At 41.9% G+C, this 18,456-nt stretch overlaps 1 protein-coding gene across 3 annotated transcripts; it reads left to right on the top strand.

Moving 5' to 3' along the window:
- The first annotated feature begins 4,679 nt into the window (after window positions 1–4,679).
- PDPN (podoplanin) lies at window positions 4,680–18,091 on the top strand. Of its 3 annotated transcripts, none has more exons than XM_082069593.1 (6): window positions 4,680–4,997; window positions 13,748–13,833; window positions 14,836–14,968; window positions 15,714–15,749; window positions 16,133–16,234; window positions 16,900–18,091. In XM_082069593.1, the coding sequence occupies exons 1-6, from the start codon at window positions 4,928–4,930 to the stop codon at window positions 16,914–16,916; spliced, it is 444 nt and encodes a 147-aa protein (XP_081925719.1). In that variant the 5' UTR covers window positions 4,680–4,927; the 3' UTR covers window positions 16,917–18,091. The 3 variants fall into 3 exon arrangements, with proteins under 3 accessions (XP_081925719.1, XP_081925718.1, XP_081925720.1); XM_082069592.1 differs by having other exon boundaries at window positions 4,681–4,997; window positions 16,133–16,244; XM_082069594.1 differs by having other exon boundaries at window positions 4,682–4,997; window positions 16,133–16,238.
- Window positions 18,092–18,456: the final 365 nt, after the last annotated feature.

Genomic DNA, 18,456 nt, shown 5'->3' with positions numbered 1-18,456 from the left:
TCCTGAAAATGCAGAGCAAAGCATGAAACATTTATTTCCTAATTGAAAGCATGAATTAACTTACCCCTCAGGTAGGAAAATCCTGCATTTGAACTGCTTTCCCTTCTCTCCCTTGAGTTATTAGTGGCAAGTTAATATCACAAAAAGTGACCTCATGCAATGGTTGAATAATGCAAAGATAAGGTCTTTGTGAATTCCAGTTTAATCACATTGCTCTAGGTCAACTTTGTACACAAATCCTGCCCCACGCTGACGATGCCCAGACAGCTGACAGCTGCTTGGACACAGGACGGCCTCCCATAGCCCAGGGACTGCGCCGGGTCCTGCTCAAACACCAGGCAGGTGTCATCTCAGCCACCTTCTCAGGATTGCACTGTGTTAGTGTGCTGAAAATACACCAAGAAATGTGTATTTAAACAAAAAAAGGACATGCAAATTTCTAATGACAGACATTTGCTTTATCTGTATAAACTGTATAAAGCAGTGAGTCTTTGAAAGTATTAACAAAGAAGTTCATAGAACCATTCTGTAGTAAATGAGAAACTGAGTACACAGTGTGTGTGTGTTTTCCCCCACTTTTGGCTCCATTGCTGTCTTGCTTTCCTTATATAACTGTTCTTGTTAAAAGAACACTCCTGACCTGAGAAAACCTAAGTCAACCTTATAATTTTTTGTTAAATACATGGTGGTCATCCACAGGTTTAAAAGTAGTAAAGAGTGGGCATTCCACATTTAACTCTGAGTCACTCCATTGTATGTCACGTAGAGACAACTGCTGGCAGACTTCAGAGAGACTTTTTCTGGACCAAATACTTACTGACAGAGATCCCAGCTCCAGTGTGTCCTCGGGAATGTGCCCGCTCCCTACAATCAGCTCTTACACTGAATGTTATATGTTGCGTTCAGTGAAATTTGTTTTCAGGAGCGTGGCCCCAGAGAACTTGACACTTGCAGGAGGAAGCTTTCTGGTGAAGGCAGCCGAGCAGCTCTGCTCTGGGGGTCTTTCATTTTCCCTCTTCCAGCCCATCTGAATCAAGTCTTTTCAGGACTGACTGAAACGGCATCTTGGAGAGAACACCATGTACAAAGAACAATTGCCCATAAATCTAAAACAAAACTACTGCAAGCGTAGCTGCTTACTGCTATTCCCTTAAACACCAGCTTCTTTAGAGTCAATTCAATAATTCTGGATTTCCTGGCCAGGATGGGATAGGGCTGCTTCAGGATTGCTTTATCCATCAGCCTCCTGTATAGCCCAGGAGCCCACGCTGAGCCAGTGCCCATTTATCAGATCATAACATATTTCAGGTTTCCTCTGTGCCCCATAGAGGGGAACACTGCTTTGTGAACACTGATATATATTGATTCTGGTGAAGCTCGGAGTTACAGCAGCTGAAAATCTAGCTCCATCTCTAAAACTGACCAATAAATATCATTACTATTCCAGCCCAAGATCTCCAGTTTCAAGCATTGCTGCAGTTTTCTGATTCCATCATCTCTTCTTTACAACTGACAGCCAGGGCTGCTCACACATGTGTGCACACAGTATTTTACTGTCAGGAGCACAGATGGTCAAGGAGCAGGGTTTGATTTATAGTTGCTTATCTTAAAAATAGCTGCATAATATAAATATTTGAGTTTGTCTATACTAATAACAATCCCTTCCTATAGGACACACTTTTTGGGCAGTGAATTCTTCTCTCTTGTACCAGCTGCAAGTCTGACTACACAAAGTCAGGAAAGGATGCATGAACCATAAATAGGGTAAAAGCTGCATCCTCCGTTTCTCCCACTCTTGACATCTGCCCAACAAGAAACTTCTGGATTGACATTTTAAAAGCTAAAGTGAGGCTAATATATATTCTTGTATCTTGCATTTGAAATGCATTTCAAGAAATAATAGAAACTAAAAGCACAGAGACTCAAACCCAAGAGCTACCACAAAGCCACAGCTATTTAAGGCCTAGGCAAATCAATGAAGGGATACCATGGACTTCAACAATTTGTGAATAACAGAAGGCAAGAACCATTTCTGAGGGCAGGGGTCTGTATTTCTGCAAAAGCCTTCAAAGAATCTTTGACTTCCATGTAAATATCTCCATAAGATGGGAACGTAACCCTCCATACTCTCAGTTTAAAGTCCACTATGCAGACTTGAGTATGTGCACATACACATATGAACAACTTCTCTCTATACACACACACACACACACATAAAAATGCCACACGAATGTCTCATCTCATGAAAGGAATATCCAAATTATCCCTCTATTTTCCTGCAGAGTTCCCCAAGTCATCAGAGATTGCAGCATGGTGACAGATTTGAGTGTCCTGGCTTTTATCTGACTTGTTACAGAATTTTCCATCAACGTGCAGCTCCCTGTGCTGTTAGAATTTATCTTTCTATAGAACCACCTCCAACACAAGTGAAATCTTAGCTTACAACATCTCTAGTACACAATAAATAAATCCATATTTTCCTTTGTTACTCTTTCATTAAAAATACACTCAAAAAGTGTAAATTCAGCATCCAGTTTAATTATGTCCTTGGCAAATCTGCTCTGTAACTGAAAGCCACTGTCTCTTTCTGTTGCCAGCTTTCCTGTTTCTATACCCTGGGGGCAGCTGCAGGCCCTGCAATATTTGGTCAGAAGCATAAAAACTGTTTTCTGCAAGCTTTATTAATTTTCAGGCCATTTCCTGTTTTCCATTTGCAACCAAAGCCACCCCTCTTGGCAGGTGCTGAAATACAAAAACCACACAATTCAGTCTGAGGAAATATTCTGTTACTTTAAAGAAGAGGAGACCCAGAACAACAGCAACCAGTTTTCCATTATCTGCTTTCAACAAGGTAACTCTGCTCTACTTTGAGGCAAACTTGCAGCCAATCATGCTGTATAGAGTTGCCCGTTTGAGTTTTTGAATCCTTTACATAATAGATTTAGTCTTAGAAAACATTGTATAAGCCACAAGCAGAGAATGCCCACAAAACAAATTGTTCTGGAAGTGGAAATACAACGTAAATTCTATTCATAGTTTGCATTTTTCATAACTGATGTTTAAGGAGGTGCTTTTGACACGTAACACAAACCAGTAGAAAGTACCTTCTGTCCAGTTTGAAACACCAGAGCCTCAGTTTACAGATGGGACAAGCAGGAACAGGCTCAGACCATTTCCAGGAGCTCTGCATGCTTGGCACTCCTGAACGTCAGTCCTAAAAGACACAGGTGTCCCTAAAGGGTTTCTATAAAAAATAAATCAAATACCAGTTCTGGCAATATAGCCCTAAAAAGTTTAGACCTTGATATATATAATTCCTTCTGTTTTAGAGATAGCTGTAGTGAAAAAGGGAATCATCCCGGAGATACTTCAAGAAAATGAGAATAATTTTATTGTTATCTGAGATTAAGTACAATCACCGGGTTCATGCTACACGTGGAGCTCTGTAACAACAGCCCCTTCTCTCCAGCCCATTTACCGCAGACGCTGCATCAGCCTCATGCCCACATTTCACTGTCACACCTGGCCCTGTGTAATAGTCCTTATTTTCTGGATCATAGTGATGTTCACTTGCAGGGAAAGTAAATCTGGAGCTGGGCTTTTGCAATTTAAATGAATTATATGTACACATACGGATTATTTCATTCAGCAGAGAAATGCAATCAGTTCCAGGATAAACTGTCAGACAAAATTTCCAATTAAAGGCCTGATTCCAAGTCCATTTATGACAACAGGGAGTTTTCCATTGACTTCAGTGCTCCTGGGTTCATATTGCAACACTGGCTGATTCAGAGGAAAACACACCATCCCACACTTGTGCCACTGAGGCAGAACACTTTGCAGGATATAGTCACTATCCTTCTACTCCCCCAGCTACATCTCATTCTTGGCTCTTACTGACCTAGAGACAGCTTAACCCCCTCATCACAAGGCTGAGCAAATGACTGCAACCATCAGATAGAAAGGACAGGTTATGAAATGAAAATATAAGGGCTGCTTGTACTCCAGACCCTTTCCATCTCCTCCCTTCAACCACTGTGATTAAAAACACACAGAGCTGCCTTGCATCCATCCCATGATGATGATGCACAGAAACATGTACAAGAGAAAAGTAACTAGTCTGGAACAGCCCATTACGCAGCTGTACTACTAAGTTATGTATGAAAGGGAAAAATCCTCCATCTCTGTAGGGTGATATTAGCACACAGAGGCCAGCAAGCCTGTGGGCAGGGATAAATGCTGGAGCACAGCTGGGATGTCACTTGAGGACACACACTGAGAGACATGGACATGCAGAAAAATTCAGACAGTATTTACTGCACAATTAAATAACCTGTCCTAAAATTATTTCAGTATCCCTAAGTGCACATTCAGTACCACATTGCTCAGATAAACATGGGGGCTCACTTTGAAATGAAACAAACATCAGCTCACTGCTGGAAATAACAGGAAAAATGGCCTTAGTGTTGTTCCTTAAATATTTTTAAGGACGGTTTGCAGAAGGAGCTCCCTGAATACCTCGCTCTGCTTAAATACCCTTTCCCCCTTTGCTAAATAAAAGTCTTCTGAAAGCCACAACAGCTCCTGTAACTTTAAACCTGGGCTGAGATCATCATTCCAGTGCTGACCAAACAGAGGCGGAGGGCGGGCCTGGCTCTTTGAGGACCACCTTAGGCATGCTCCCACCCCTTGGCTAAAGAAAATAATGCCGACTCCACTCATTTTTCTTTAGTTGTATAGTTATCATCTGGGAAAACCTTCTCCCTTTAGACTACAGCAGTTAAAAGGAATATTTGGAATACCAAAGCATTTTTTTGCAGTGATTGCTTTTTGTGATCTCAAATCTTCCCTGCCTCTCAAAAAATTAATCAGAATTGGAATCCATCTGCTCTGAGGATTGGAAAGCTATTCCCCAAGCTGATCCAAGATGTTTATTAAACTTCAACTCTTCATCTTCGTTCTAGGGAGTGTGCCTTTCATAGCACTTGCTGAAGAAGGTAAGAAGAAACTTTGGCTAAAATTATTTCCATATTTTCCTGTAGTTTAACGGTTTATGTACTTACTCATAGGCAATATAGTTGCTCTGTCCTGTTTATAAAACTTTCTTTTGAGTTCTGATGCTATTACTGGGCATCTGCGATGGTTGTAACCAGGAAGGAAACACCAAGTTTTCAAATGGCCTGAGTTCTGGTCTGATAGAAAAGGATTTTCTCTGTCTGTCTAAGGGAAGGAGAACGGTGGGAGCAGCCTGGGAAGGGATTTCATCAACGGCCCTTGGAAATGTCTTCGCTTCCCCTGTAATATAAGCAAAGGGGACTGCAAGCAGTAATTTTGCTGTAGCTGACATTTAGGTGGTGAAACTCCCTGCGAAAGTAACTTATAAATCTTTCCATTCAAGAGTTTGGCTTCTGTACTTGGAGGCATCACAACAGCTTAGAATTGGAGCCTTACGCAGGGTTTTGCTAATACTAACTTAGCCATAATTAATACATTCAAGTGAGGGAAACTAAACCAGGAAAAATTATTACGTAAGAGAGTTGAAAAGTGGTTTTGTCTCTACTCAGAAAAAGTTTATTTGGCAAACTGTTTCTTTTGAATTTTATATGAAAAATACAGGTTATAATTTTTGGTAAAACATGTTTAAGTCTTTTTAAAGCTAAAGGAGAAGGGTCTGATTTTTTAACAGTAAATCAGAATTACCCCAATCAGTACTTGATTCCAGGAATGCCACATTCAAATTATATTTTTCTGCGTAGCGTTTGACTCATTATGAATGAACCAGCCACAGGCGACGTGCCTGATGTATGATGTGTGTGCAAAGTATGCCCACCGCAGTGAAATACAGCTCCTGTTGCTACAGAACGCGTTCCAAGTGCCAGTGCTCTGAAAAGAATAACTTGAAACTCAACCCACTAGTCTGTCAAAGCATAAATCTACTTGTCTGACTTGGGTTTGGGGCTCAAACTGGAACAATTTCCCAGGTTTGTGCTGCTCTTAACAGGACTATTGGGACTATTGGGTCCTAAAGTCAGCAAGATGGTTTCCAAATGAAAGGATAAAAGCTCCTTTAATTGGGCTACATAAAGCAAGGTATAAGAAAGCTGTAAAAGCATAAAATACTATACTGATGTAGAAGAGAATTAGCTTATTAATTCACTTAACTCTTCATATGTGAGCTTCTGGGTAGTGAGGTGGACTGCGAACTGGCTGAAGGGAAGAAGCCAGAGAGTTGTGGTCAATGGGGCAGAGTCCAGTTGAGGCCTGGATCTAGTGCAGTGCCTCAGGGGGCAGTGCTGGGGCCTGTATTATTCAATATATTCATCAATGATTTGGACGAGGGAATAGAGTGACTGTCAGCAAGTTTGCTGATGACACCAAGTTGGGAGGAGTGGTGACACTGGAAGCTGTGCTGCCATCAGAGACCTGGACAGGCTGGAGAGCTGGGCAGGGAAACATGTAATGAAATATAACAAGGGCAAGTGTAGAGTCTTGCATCTGGGTAGGAACAACCCCAGGTTCCAGTATAAGTTGGGGAATGACCTATTAGAGAGCAGCACAGGGGAAAGGGACCTGGGGGTCCTGGGGACAGCAGGGTGACCATGAGCCAGCACTGGGCCCTTGTGGCCAGGAAGCCAATGGGACCTGGGGTGGGTTAGAAGGGGTTGGCCAGTAGGTCAGAGAGGTTCTCCTGCCCCTCTGCTCTGCCCTGGGGAGACCACACCTGGAATCTTGTGTCCAGTTGTGGCCCCTCAGTTCCAGCAGGACAGGGAACTGCTGGAGAGAGTCCAGCGCAGGGCAACAAAGATGCTGAAGGGAGTGGAGCATCTCCCGTGTGAGGAAAGGCTGAGGGAGCTGGGGCTCTGGAGCTGGACAAGAGGAGACTGAGGGGGGACTCATTAATGTTTACAGATATCTAAAGGGGGAGTGTCAGGAGGATGGAGCCAGGCTCTTCTTGGTGACAACCAATAACAAATAAAACAATTAAAAGCACAAGCATTCCAATGAGTGCTTTAGAGAGGCAACACATTTCCTAATTTGAATCCCTTCCCAAGGTGCAAGTATCATTGCAAAGGAGATTATGGGCTGTCGCATAACATGAACAGAAGTTAACATGATCGTTAAACAAGTTACCACATGGCACTTGAGCTGTATCAACTCTCCATGCCTGATCTTACCTAGAGGCAAATACTAGATTATACCTCCTTATGCAAGTCTCAAAATTAAACAGGTTTATTCTAGGTCATCTTAATTTACATTTGTTTCAGACTACAAGTAAGCTCATGGACAGGATAATTCACATGAGAAGTGTCTATATGGTAAGAATGGAAATTGAAGTTTACAGTGAACCATGAAAGACTGAAAAAAATTATACGATTTTCAAAATCGTAAAAACCAGAATCGACAAAATCACAAGAAAGGGTTTTTTCCAACGTATCTTGATTTACCCAAACTATGTTAGCAGTTCAGTGGCAAACCCAAACAATAAAGTTAGGTGACTCTAAACTCTCCTGGAAATCACATTCTGAAACCGCTGCTAGTAAATAAAATGAACAACTAAAATGAAGGGTCATATGTGACTCCGAAATGGACCCAGTTTTCTAATAAATAAGCGTGACAAAACCTTTCGCCCTCTATGAGGCTGCATCACAAACAATGAATGTACTTGTATGTGTGTCCCCAATACTGGCCTCTTGTAAACTACATTATCATGGTACGATTGTAGCTCCAAATGGCCAATAACCAAAACTTAATTATCACAAAAACCATCTTACTGGATCTCAGTTAGCAGGTGTGCAAATTAGTGTGTCTGTACTTTGCAATGTCTTGATAAAAGCCCAGCAGAACAGATACAAATTGCTTTCTCCTCTTGATTGGGAAAGCGGAGAGGTTTGCCCATCTGTATCTCAAAAATCAGTTTTTGAATCTGTGTAACTTTGCTTTAAAAGGAAATCATATTTAAAACCTCACAAGTGGACCTTTCATTAACTCAAGCTGCACAGTGAAAACAAAATGAAGAGGCCTGATTCTCAGCTCCTGTAATTCAATGGTTTCCACTGAACCCATGCATTTACCCCAGATCCAGTACTTTTAAAGCATCTGCAAAAATAAGCAGCTCAAAACCTAAAGAGATAAAAGAGCATTTTAATAGATAATAAAAAACAGTGAAGGAAGGAGAACCCACAGCACGCAGGCTGTTGGGCTCGGACAGAAGCATGCAGTGTTCCCTCCCTGTGTCATTTGAGGCGAGCCATACATCCACGCGTACCACAGGAATGACTGCTGTTTACCCAGCTCCAGCATATGGTCTGTCTCAGTTGCACGTTTGTTTTGTTGGTTTGTTTGCTTTTTGTCTGGATGTGGTCAGGGACTAGAGGATGGAGCTCAAATGCTGCCAGGTCCTGCTCTTCAGCGCATCCCAGCTCCACGCTGCGGACAGGCAGCCTCGGAAAGGGCCTCTGCCAGTTTGCGTGTGCACCTACCGTACCCTTGGTTTGAAATAATGCTGTGGCAAAGCTCACAGAGCTACGTGGTGCACAACTTCCTGCACAGCACTTCAGAAAAAGTTGTAGGATTGGGAGTATATGTATGTTTGGATGTTACAAAGAGAAACAAATGAGAAGAGACACAAATTTACTCACTGTCTCAGAAGTCTGGCCAAGGACTCTCAAACGAAATAGAAACTGTGATGCTGTCTGTATTCCCCTGTTGCTTTATGGCTTCCTCATGTTTTTTTTAATCTTTGTACTTGGTGATTACAAACACTACAACATCCAGCATAAATTGCATCAGAATAATCTTTTCAGGGCACAATTCTGCTGTGTACACCCTTCCAGGCAAACATGGACTGTCTTAGGAGGGCTTCAGTAGCATATGAGCTGCTGATGAATCTGTAAAGGGGACACAATTCCAAATGCATACTAAAATGGTTTTATGACTAAGAAACTCATCCAAGTATTAGCTAGTATGTTATTAGTTAGTATGAAAGTCAGACTAAACACATTTGAATGGATCTTGCTGTGTGGCAATGTAAAGCAGCTAACGAAAAATCTTTGTGTGAACAAAGTAAAAGCCTAACCAGATTCCAGTTGGTGTCCTATCACTGGTTGTCACCGAGAAGAGCCTGGCTCCATCCTCCTGACACTCACCCTTTAGATATCTGTAAACATTAATGAGTCCCCCCTCAGTCTCCTCTTGTCCAGCTCCAGAGCCCCAGCTCCCTCAGCCTTTCCTCACACGGGAGATGCTCCACTCCCTTCAGCATTTTGGTGGCTGCGCTGGACTCTCTCCAGCAGTTCCCTGTCCTGCTGGAACTGAGGGGCCACAACCGGACACAATATTCCAGGTGTGGTCTCCCCAGGGCAGAGCAGAGGGGCAGGAGAACCTCTCTGACCTACTGACCACCCCCTTCTAACCCACCCCAGGTACCATTGGCTTCCTGGCCACAAGGGCCCAGTGCTGGCTCATGGTCACCCTGCTGTTCCCAGGACCCACAGGTCCCTTTCCCCTACGCTGCTCTCTAGTAGGTCATTCCCCAACTTAGACTGGAACCTGGGCTTGTTCCTACCCAGATTCAAGACTCTACACTTGCCCTTGTTATATTTCATTAAATTTTTCTCTGCCCAGCTCTCCAGCCTGTCCAGGTCTCTGGATGGCAGCACAGCTTCCAGTGTCAGCCACTCCTCCCAGCTTGGTGTCATCAGCAAACTTGCTGATAGTCACTCTATTCCCTCCTCCAAATCATTGATGAATATATGGAATAATACAGGCCCCAGTACTGCCCCCTGAGGCACTGCACTAGATCCAGGCCTCAACTGGACTCTGCCCCATTGACCACGACTCTCTGGCTTCTTCCCTTCAGCCAGTTTGCAGTCTTGTGGTTTTATTTCACAACACTGGTTGTAGCTCATATGCACACAGCAAGCACTAGAAGCACAGTTATTTTTCTCTCTATATGCCCAGTTATATTCTGTTTTGCTTTTCTGTGTGTATTCTACATATGGGCAACATAGAATTTTGTAACATTCAGAAGCCACGTGATTTGCTTCAGAAGCAGCTGAGTGGCTCTTTGCCACTTGGCACCGAAGGTTTAAACTTCGGCTTTGTTCCCTTGGCTAAGGCCGCCGCAGCAATAGAAACCATCTGGAGTGGGGTGTGGTGACCAAAGGAAACGTTTCTGACAACTCAGTGAAACGTTGTCATCGTGAGCGACATGGAATACCTGAACACAGTCAGCCATCCTCCAAATAAGGCTGAGCTAAATCTTTCCTTGCGCGTTGTGACCATTTTTCAACCGGCAGATAACTTTCCCAAGTTCATGGTGTTTTGTCATGCAGCTTCCTTTATTATCTTAAGCAAAGCTGGGAGGATTTGTATAAGAAAACTGCATTAAGCACTTCAGCTTAAAGACAGACAGCACATACTCTCTCTGAACAAGTCTAGACACTTAAACATATGCCAGGGCGTTTTGTTATCATGGCATGATATACAACACCAACTTCCAGAAAGGATTAACAGAAAAAGAAAAAATGCCAATGTCACGGCCCCAAACAGGCTCAGGATGCTGCACGTATCAGGAATTCTGCAGGAGCCACAGGTACAAATGAGAATTTCAGTTCTCATTAAGAAACTTCCTTGCCTTTCTGAGGCCTGAAAATGTTAACTGTCCAAAGGCTCAAAATCCAGAAGGCAAACCCCAGAATCCACTATATTATATTCTTCAAAACCTCAAAGTCCAAAAAATGTTGTAGCCTGGATTTGGCAGCGTTGAACCATTTCACACGCAAAAAAGAGACAACTATATGCTTCTTAAAAATATCCGAAAATGCTTAAGCAATCATAGAAAAATAATGGAAAACTACTTTCAGAGAAAAATAAGCTGATGAGGTAGGTTTTGGATCTGACTGTGGAATATGTTCAAACTTAGGATGAAACCAAATAACAGACAAAATGGTATTTGAAAACCACAGAGCTGCTGCTGAGACATTATGTATTCAAAAGGCAGATAACAAAAATGTATAATTTGATAAGTTAAAACTTCCAAGACCACGAATAAAAGTTTCCACCGAACTACCACTGAACGAGGTTCCAATAATGAGAGACTGACTAAGACTCACTTTGCTCACAATCAAATTAAGGTCTGGGGTGAAGAATGTTTCCTTGGAAAGGGAATTCCTGTATCAGGACATGAATATTGAGTAAAATATGGCCAAAACAGGATGGCTAACACACCCAGGCATGCACAGTTCTTCAAACACCACCACTGGGGCTGTGACAGTTCAGGAAGCAGATCCTGAACTACATCAGTCAACTCCAGATAGCTAGCCCAGTAATATCTGAAACAGAAGAGTGATATCTCCCAAGTGACCCGTCCCACTAAATTCTTTCCCTTGCTTTTCTAGAGAGCATTCCACAAAGCATCTATCTAGCTCAGCTCGGTAAGATAAAATATTATATCAATAAGATACAGATAAAAAGAAGCTTGAATGTTAAGATCAAAGCTTTGGTTTGACAGTTAACCCGCTAGTTAATTTTTTAAGCTGTTATAAATATATAAAGCTGAAGGAGTGCAATGAGCAACAAAGATTATTTCAGTTCTTGATTCAGGAAATCTTTTAAAGTTCGCCATTTTTACCTACTGGTCTCTTATATGGAGATGGAAGCTCATCTGATTTTGAGGGCTTCCTATTTCAAGGACTAAGCTAAAACACAGGGTTACAACCGCCTTCGCCCACTGGTGTCTGCGTTTATTCTGACTGCTGGGAAAGAAACAAGATCCTACATCATTCTTCATCTTCAAAAGTATCTTTGTTGGTTTTGGAGATATCTGAAAGGAATGGTAATGAACAACAGTTTTACAACTCATTCTCCTTTCCAACACAACCACTGTGCTTTGAAAGCAGCCCTAAGAGGTTTTTCTAGTAAACTGTCACTCCATGCATAACAATGAGTAGTGAGCTCATCCTCCCTAAGTGGGTCATGGGATGCTTAACCATGGGCTGTTTTCAAAGCACTATTAAACTTTTAAAGACATCAGATTTTCTGCTGGTGTGAGAAGTTTCAGCCTGATAGCAGCTGGGGACTTTGAACTGAAACGCACCCAGCTGGAACTTTGGCAGAAGGAGATGCAGTGATGAATTCCCATCTGCAGCAACGTAAAGCTGCGGACAGAAGAGGCCACAGGGCTGGAGAATCCCAGCACTGCAGGCACTGCTTTGATTTACAGCCTCCTCCAAGATAATATTAAGAACACATGCAGAAGCACTACTTAACCCTATAGCTCTTGCTACAGTTGGCCCACATCAAATGAAACAAATGAGTAAAGCACACACGCCCTTACGTCCCATTTACATCTCTCTGATGCCAGCACTATATTTGCGTGGTACTGGGAAAAATGTTTCATGCCCAGTATTTCCCTCAATTTCATGTAAATATTTTTTTCCCTGTATCATGACTTTGTCTTACAACAACTTGTCTAGTATCAAATATTCCTTCCTGCAAATGCAATACACTGGTAACAAATTACCTCCTGGTCTTTCTTTCGGTAATAGTTCAGTAGTGGCTGCTTAACTACCACCAGAGCACTTCCCCTGTCTGTCCAGGAAAATAAACCTGGAAATATAGTCCAGGGACTATTCTCCAGCAAATACAGGAGCCCAGCTTGACCACAGTATTATGCAGATTGGACAGGGCTGGGACAAAATCTCCACATGGACAGAAATCAGTTGTACCTGTGAGCTTTAGGAAGTTAAGAGGGAAACCGTATTATTGTGGTTTCCCTTTACAGTTCAGAAAAGGCAGCACTTCCAAGGATGACCCAAAGGACCTTCTGGCAGTATTTATCTTTCCCCACAGGCTCTAAAAGATAAGGGCAGGCAGACAACTTATTTAGGCACCTTTATTAAGCACCTAAAATTAGGCAGGATTAATCTGGGCCACCTCCTTTTGTCAATCACCGTGCACTGAGGTCAAACGCAGCACTGAAATAGCTTCTCTACACGTCACTTGTTGCCAAGAATCTGCAATAACGTGATCACACAAAGAAGAATTATTTCATGTTTCTTTGTGACATTTCACTAATTCTCTACAGCTTTGTTTCTTTTCATCCCTTGACTATCAGGGCTGAAAGCTACTGCCATGCCAAGAATACAGGCAGCTTCTTTGAATAAGCTGCTTGGTGTTAACATACAACATTTTCAAGGCTGCTTCAAGGAGAAGAAGAAAAAAAGGGAAATTTTGGGGAGACTGGGTGGCTTAATTAGGTCTCATGTTGGCATAACATGAATATACTTTCTTCATCTTCAACTGCCTAAAGTACTAGAACACACCCTTTTAGCTCTTAAATAGAAAGTGTATCTGTATTCAGGCTTCTAAATGTATAAAACCATAAAATTCTATTTACTCGAGTAAACATGGAATTAGAAATCTAAGTTTAGATCAGTGTTTAGTCTCTTGGTGATGGGACAAAGCTCGGAGTCTTACATTGCTAGAGGTGGGTGAAAAATTGTTGGTTTGGTTCAAAAATGAGTTTTGGGAGCAAAGAATATTTTGTGAACTACAGCTACACCCATATTCATTAATGATAGTTCTAAAATTAAAAGGTTGCAGCTGGCACTGAGCTGAAAGTGCACAGGGGCAGGGAGACTTGGCATTACACTGATCTTATATGTAACAAAGCTTAGATGTTTAAGTAGCCAGAATATGTGAGTATCAAGTAAAATCCTAACTCATTTTCTAATATTCTATTCAGCAAGCTCAGTTCTAGAAGGAGAAGAAAGTGCAAAAATTGATTTCAGAGACAGAAATGACACAGAATTGGAAGAATTATCAACCCTGGTGAGTATAATTCTAAGTAAGGCTCCCTTATTTAGATTTCATATTCCTGGTACTGTCATTCCCCATCTTATACTGGAACCTGGGGTTGTTCCTGCCCAGATTCAAGACTCTACACTTGCCCTTGTTCTATTTCATTACATGTTTCCCTGCCCAACTCTCCATCCTGTCCAGGTCTCTGGATGGCAGCACAGCTTCCAGTGTCAGCCACTCCTCCCAGCTTGGTGCCATCAGCAAACTTACTGATAGTCACTCTATTCCCTCGTCCAAATCATTGATGAATATATTGAATAATACAGGCCCCAGCACTGCCCCCTGAGGCACTGCACTAGATCCAGGCCTCAACTGGACTCTGCCCCATTGACCACGACTCTCTGGCTTCTTCCCTTCAGCCAGTTCGCAGTCACCTCACTACCCGCTCATCCAGCCCGCACTCCCTCAGTTCAGCTGTGAGGATGCTGTGGGATTCTGTGTCAAATGCCTCACTCAAGTCAAGGTAGATCACGTCCACCGCTCTGCCATCATCCATCCATCTTGTTATGTCCTCATAAAAGTCAATGAGGTTGGTCAAGCACGACCTCCCCGGGAGCTTCCGGGTCTTTTGAGAATGAAAGTGCCCGATTGAGAGAAAAAAAAAACCAACCAAAAAAAGGCTTCTCTGTACCTCGAAGATTTTGTTTAATCGGGACCCACCGAGCTGCCTCCGATCAGCTGAAACCAAACAGAAACTAAAGTCAAAAGAAACAAGACCACGAAAAAGGCAGGTGTGCAGTCCTCTCCTACACCTTTTGTAGTCCAGCGTAGACCTCACCCGATTTATAAAGCCTCTAGCAGCAAAGACAAATCACCTTTTTTTGGCACTTTACACAAGTCAAAGACAAGAGGTAATAGCTAAACAAGCATCCATAGGGCACCTGACAGGCCGAGAAATTTAAATGCTTGTTTCATACACATAGCCTGAGTGCACTGAGCTTTGCTTTTCCTTCTTCCTCCCAATTCCTGTAGCTGCCCACAAGACTGCACCACGCAACAAACCTCTTGGAGTTTGGAGAACTGATGACCACAGAAAGTGCGTTTGCCACAAGTGAAGACAGTGAGCATTCTACTGGTTACGAAACTAACACAGAAACTGTTGATGGTAAGAAAGTCACTTCTGTTTTATTATATCGAAGTTCTACTGCCATCTACTAAACGAGTGCACTCTCAGTTCTACCCCAAGGCAGGCAATAACTCTCCAAAGCCTTTGCTTTCTTTTCAGATGATTAGTATGGAAATCAAACAGCTCTTCGGAATTTTTTTTTACCAACTCAAAGATCCTCAAATGCAGGAAACACAACTGTTATAACCTGGCTGCCCTTTTGATTTTTGCCAAGTTCTCTGCCTTATCTTTCCTGGAGAGACACAAATTACTGTCACACACATGCAAAGCGAATTGCACCCACATTTATACAGCAGTCAGTGAGCAGCAGATCAGTGCAAAAGGCTGATATTCTGCAAATACACTGAGAGCAAGGCAAAATTGTATCAGCATGAATCAGTCTCAGGCAATTAAAATCTGATCTCTGTCTTAATTAGAATTATTTTATACCAGGTATATTCTTATTGATGCTAACGTGATCGCATTCTATTTTCACTGGTACATATTAAATCACATTCAGTCCCGTAGATTTTAATTTCTACTACTTCAGAGTGCTCTTTGCTCTCATTCTCTCAAGGTTTTCAATTGTTCAATTGTCCTATCAAAGAACAACCTATTACACAGCCCTCAAGACATCGTGGTATAGTTGCTAGAAGTTTTCCTTGGATATAGCATTATAAATTGGGATGCAAAACCCTGCACAAAGCTGAGTGATTAAGTAATTATTCTCTTTCTGGCTTCACAGGTGGACGGAGTGGGGAACCAGAGAAAACTGAAAAAGGTATTAAACAAAAGAACTGCTTATAAAGACAAGGGAGAAGTTAACTGCCAGGCAACACCTTCTAGAAGCCATTAGCCTTGACCATGTCATTCTTAAATAAAAGTTTTGGGAGAAGACATGATCTGCTCCCCGATCTGCCTCCTCTAGTTCACCTGGTTGCTTTCTCCATGGCCACGTCTGTATGGAGCCCTACAGCACAAGGGCACATTTGCAGGTGACAAATAACCCCGCTGGATATGCCAAACCTGCTTCAGCGTTTACAAGACAGAAGGAAATTTTCCCCAAGGGGTGGGATGCAGCAGGACAAGTGTCAGTTCTATCAATAGCCTCTTATCAATGGTCTTCATGAGAAACATGCCAACGTTCCCATTTTCCTCTTTCAGGTGGCCTGGAAACAATTGCACTGGTTGGAATAATCATTGGAATCATAGTTGCAGTTGGAATCCTTGCAGGAATAATAATTGCTGTTGTAAGGAAGATGTCAGGCAGGTACTCGTAAGTAAATTGCTAATCAGTCTTTTCAAACAAGCATCATCCTCTGAGCAAGGTCACATGAATCGCTCTGGAGATGTCTAATGCTTCTGTTTTGACAAAATAACTTATTTTCGTGTTATACAGCACGTATTGATTCAGCAAGAGCTGCCAATGCCTTGTAGGTGATCTAAACCCCCTCACACACTCCAGAACAATGTCAGATACTGCATGCATGTTGTTATACCCATCAGGTGCATGGGGTTTGGATTACTTTACTGCACAGAGCTAAAATTCACTATGAATTACTACAGGACCAACTTCTGGAAGCGCTGGACAATGTATGAACACTGACAAGTGATCTTGGTCTTATCACTCTGGACATCTGTGGAAGCTCTTTTGGTAGCACTAAGATTAACTGGTGCCATGTAAACCTAAAGAGCTTTATAAACTCTGAAGTAGTAAGAAAACCACATTCCATTTAACAAAAACTATTCATCCAGCATTAGTCAGTGGCAGGAAACAAGTTGTAATTCCATTAACAGGGATAGGGGAAAGCAAAATATGAACTGGGAAGAGCAATAAAGTGGTGACAGGAAAGACAAGGGAGGAAAAAAGATCACATAACACATGTGTAACTACAAACAACAATTAAACGTCTGTGGTTTTTGTTTTACAGGCCCTGAAAATAGTTGAAACAAGCAACCATGCCATTCTGCACCAGAAAACACAAGTGCTTCTTATTTCATAAGAACCAAAGACAACTCCTGTAGTGCTGTGAGGAGATGATCCATGGAAAATATGGTCAAAGAATTCCAGGTCTATGGGGATCCCACACAACTCTAAGGACTCCTTCCCTGCCCCAGACTACAGAGTATGGAACATTTATATAGGATTTTTACTAACCAGGAATTTACTAGAGGAACAAAAAAGATTATGCAGTAAGAAAAAAACCCCAGCAGCAATGAGATTTACATCTGAAAAGTGATTTGCAGGTAATATATGCTAGCTTGATTTTTAAACGCTACCAAAGATTATTTCACATTCCATTTTTTTTAATGCATTTATTTAAAAACACATATCCAGAACCTTTCAAGTTTTCGGCTGGTGAAGTGCTTGTGGCATGTTCGCTACTAAACGATGTATCAAAAAGGAGGATTGGCTTCAGAGAGAAACAGTTATTTACGAATTTAGAAAATATTAGATACTGGAAGCTAAAATCTTTCCGCTATTGATACAGATTGTTTGCTCTTGATACTTACGTGGCAAAATATGGTAGGCCCAGCTGGAACTGACCTACCAACTAAACGCTTGCTCATCTGACTGTTGCACCAGGAATTTCCTGTCTTGCTGCAGAGACACGCAGGGATTGAAATACACATCCTGAATTAAAGGGTGCTTGGAAAATACCCAGTTTTGATGGGTCACTTTAAGCAGTTACTCAGCACACTTTAGAGCTGACATGTAGAGGCTTCTGAACTAGATTATACTTTTTTTCTTTTCTTTCCAACTGTCTGATTTGCTAACTGGAGAGTTGGCTTGTTTGGTAACATGTGCAACACCAGATCAGAGTGTGTTAATGAGGTATAATGCACCTTGGGAGTCTGCAGCTTTTCTGTGGCATATTTAGTGCAGCAGGACCCGAATGCACAGAGATCAGAACAAAGGCTTTGTACATCAAGTGGTGGCAACACATTCTGTTCTTTAAACTTTGAGGCACTGAAATGTTTGGTGTGAAAATCACGGTAATCCATATGGTCAATATTTCCTAAGCAGGTCAACTTAAATATATTTGCTTTTCTGTTTCTTTCATGTGCCATGAACTACGATATCAATCCAAGCTTTGGAAATAAAAATTATAATGTAAATTATCTTATTTTCAATAATTGTTCTTTATTTTCTTTAAAAAACGCCTACAAAATGTTATAAACTTCCACCAGTTCTCCTAAATTGTTTTTTTACTTGTCTTTTCAGTGCAGTTAGAGTAAACTTTCATTTCTGAAAGTTCTGGTATATTAGTTATCTTTCAAGTTTACAGTCTCTTACAGATGAGCATATGAGGTCCCATCCCTGAAACACAATTCACACACACCTTAATACACTTTCCAGCTCCTGTGACTCAGTTCAGTTGAAGACATTTGTCTTGACTAGGAAGAGTTCGACTTTTCACACTGGCATCCTCCTCCCCTGTCCTTGCAGGCTACAGTATTTCCAGGGAGCCAGATTACTTCACCTG

This window comes from Streptopelia decaocto (genome assembly GCF_964273445.1).
Source record: "Streptopelia decaocto genome assembly, chromosome: 20".
Taxonomy (NCBI): Eukaryota; Metazoa; Chordata; class Aves; order Columbiformes; family Columbidae; genus Streptopelia; species Streptopelia decaocto.
Note: the sequence above shows the minus strand (reverse complement) of the source record. Positions and strands in the feature narration are given on the sequence as shown.

Coding starts and splice junctions, on each gene's coding strand:
- PDPN (XM_082069593.1), top strand. CDS start 4,928: ATGTTTATTAAACTTCAACTCTTCATCTTCGTTCTAGGGAGTGTGCCT. Junction 14,969..15,713: donor TAACACAGAAACTGTTGATG/GTAAGAAAGTCA, acceptor CTGGCTTCACAG/GTGGACGGAGTGGGGAACCA. Junction 15,750..16,132: donor ACCAGAGAAAACTGAAAAAG/GTATTAAACAAA, acceptor TTCCTCTTTCAG/GTGGCCTGGAAACAATTGCA.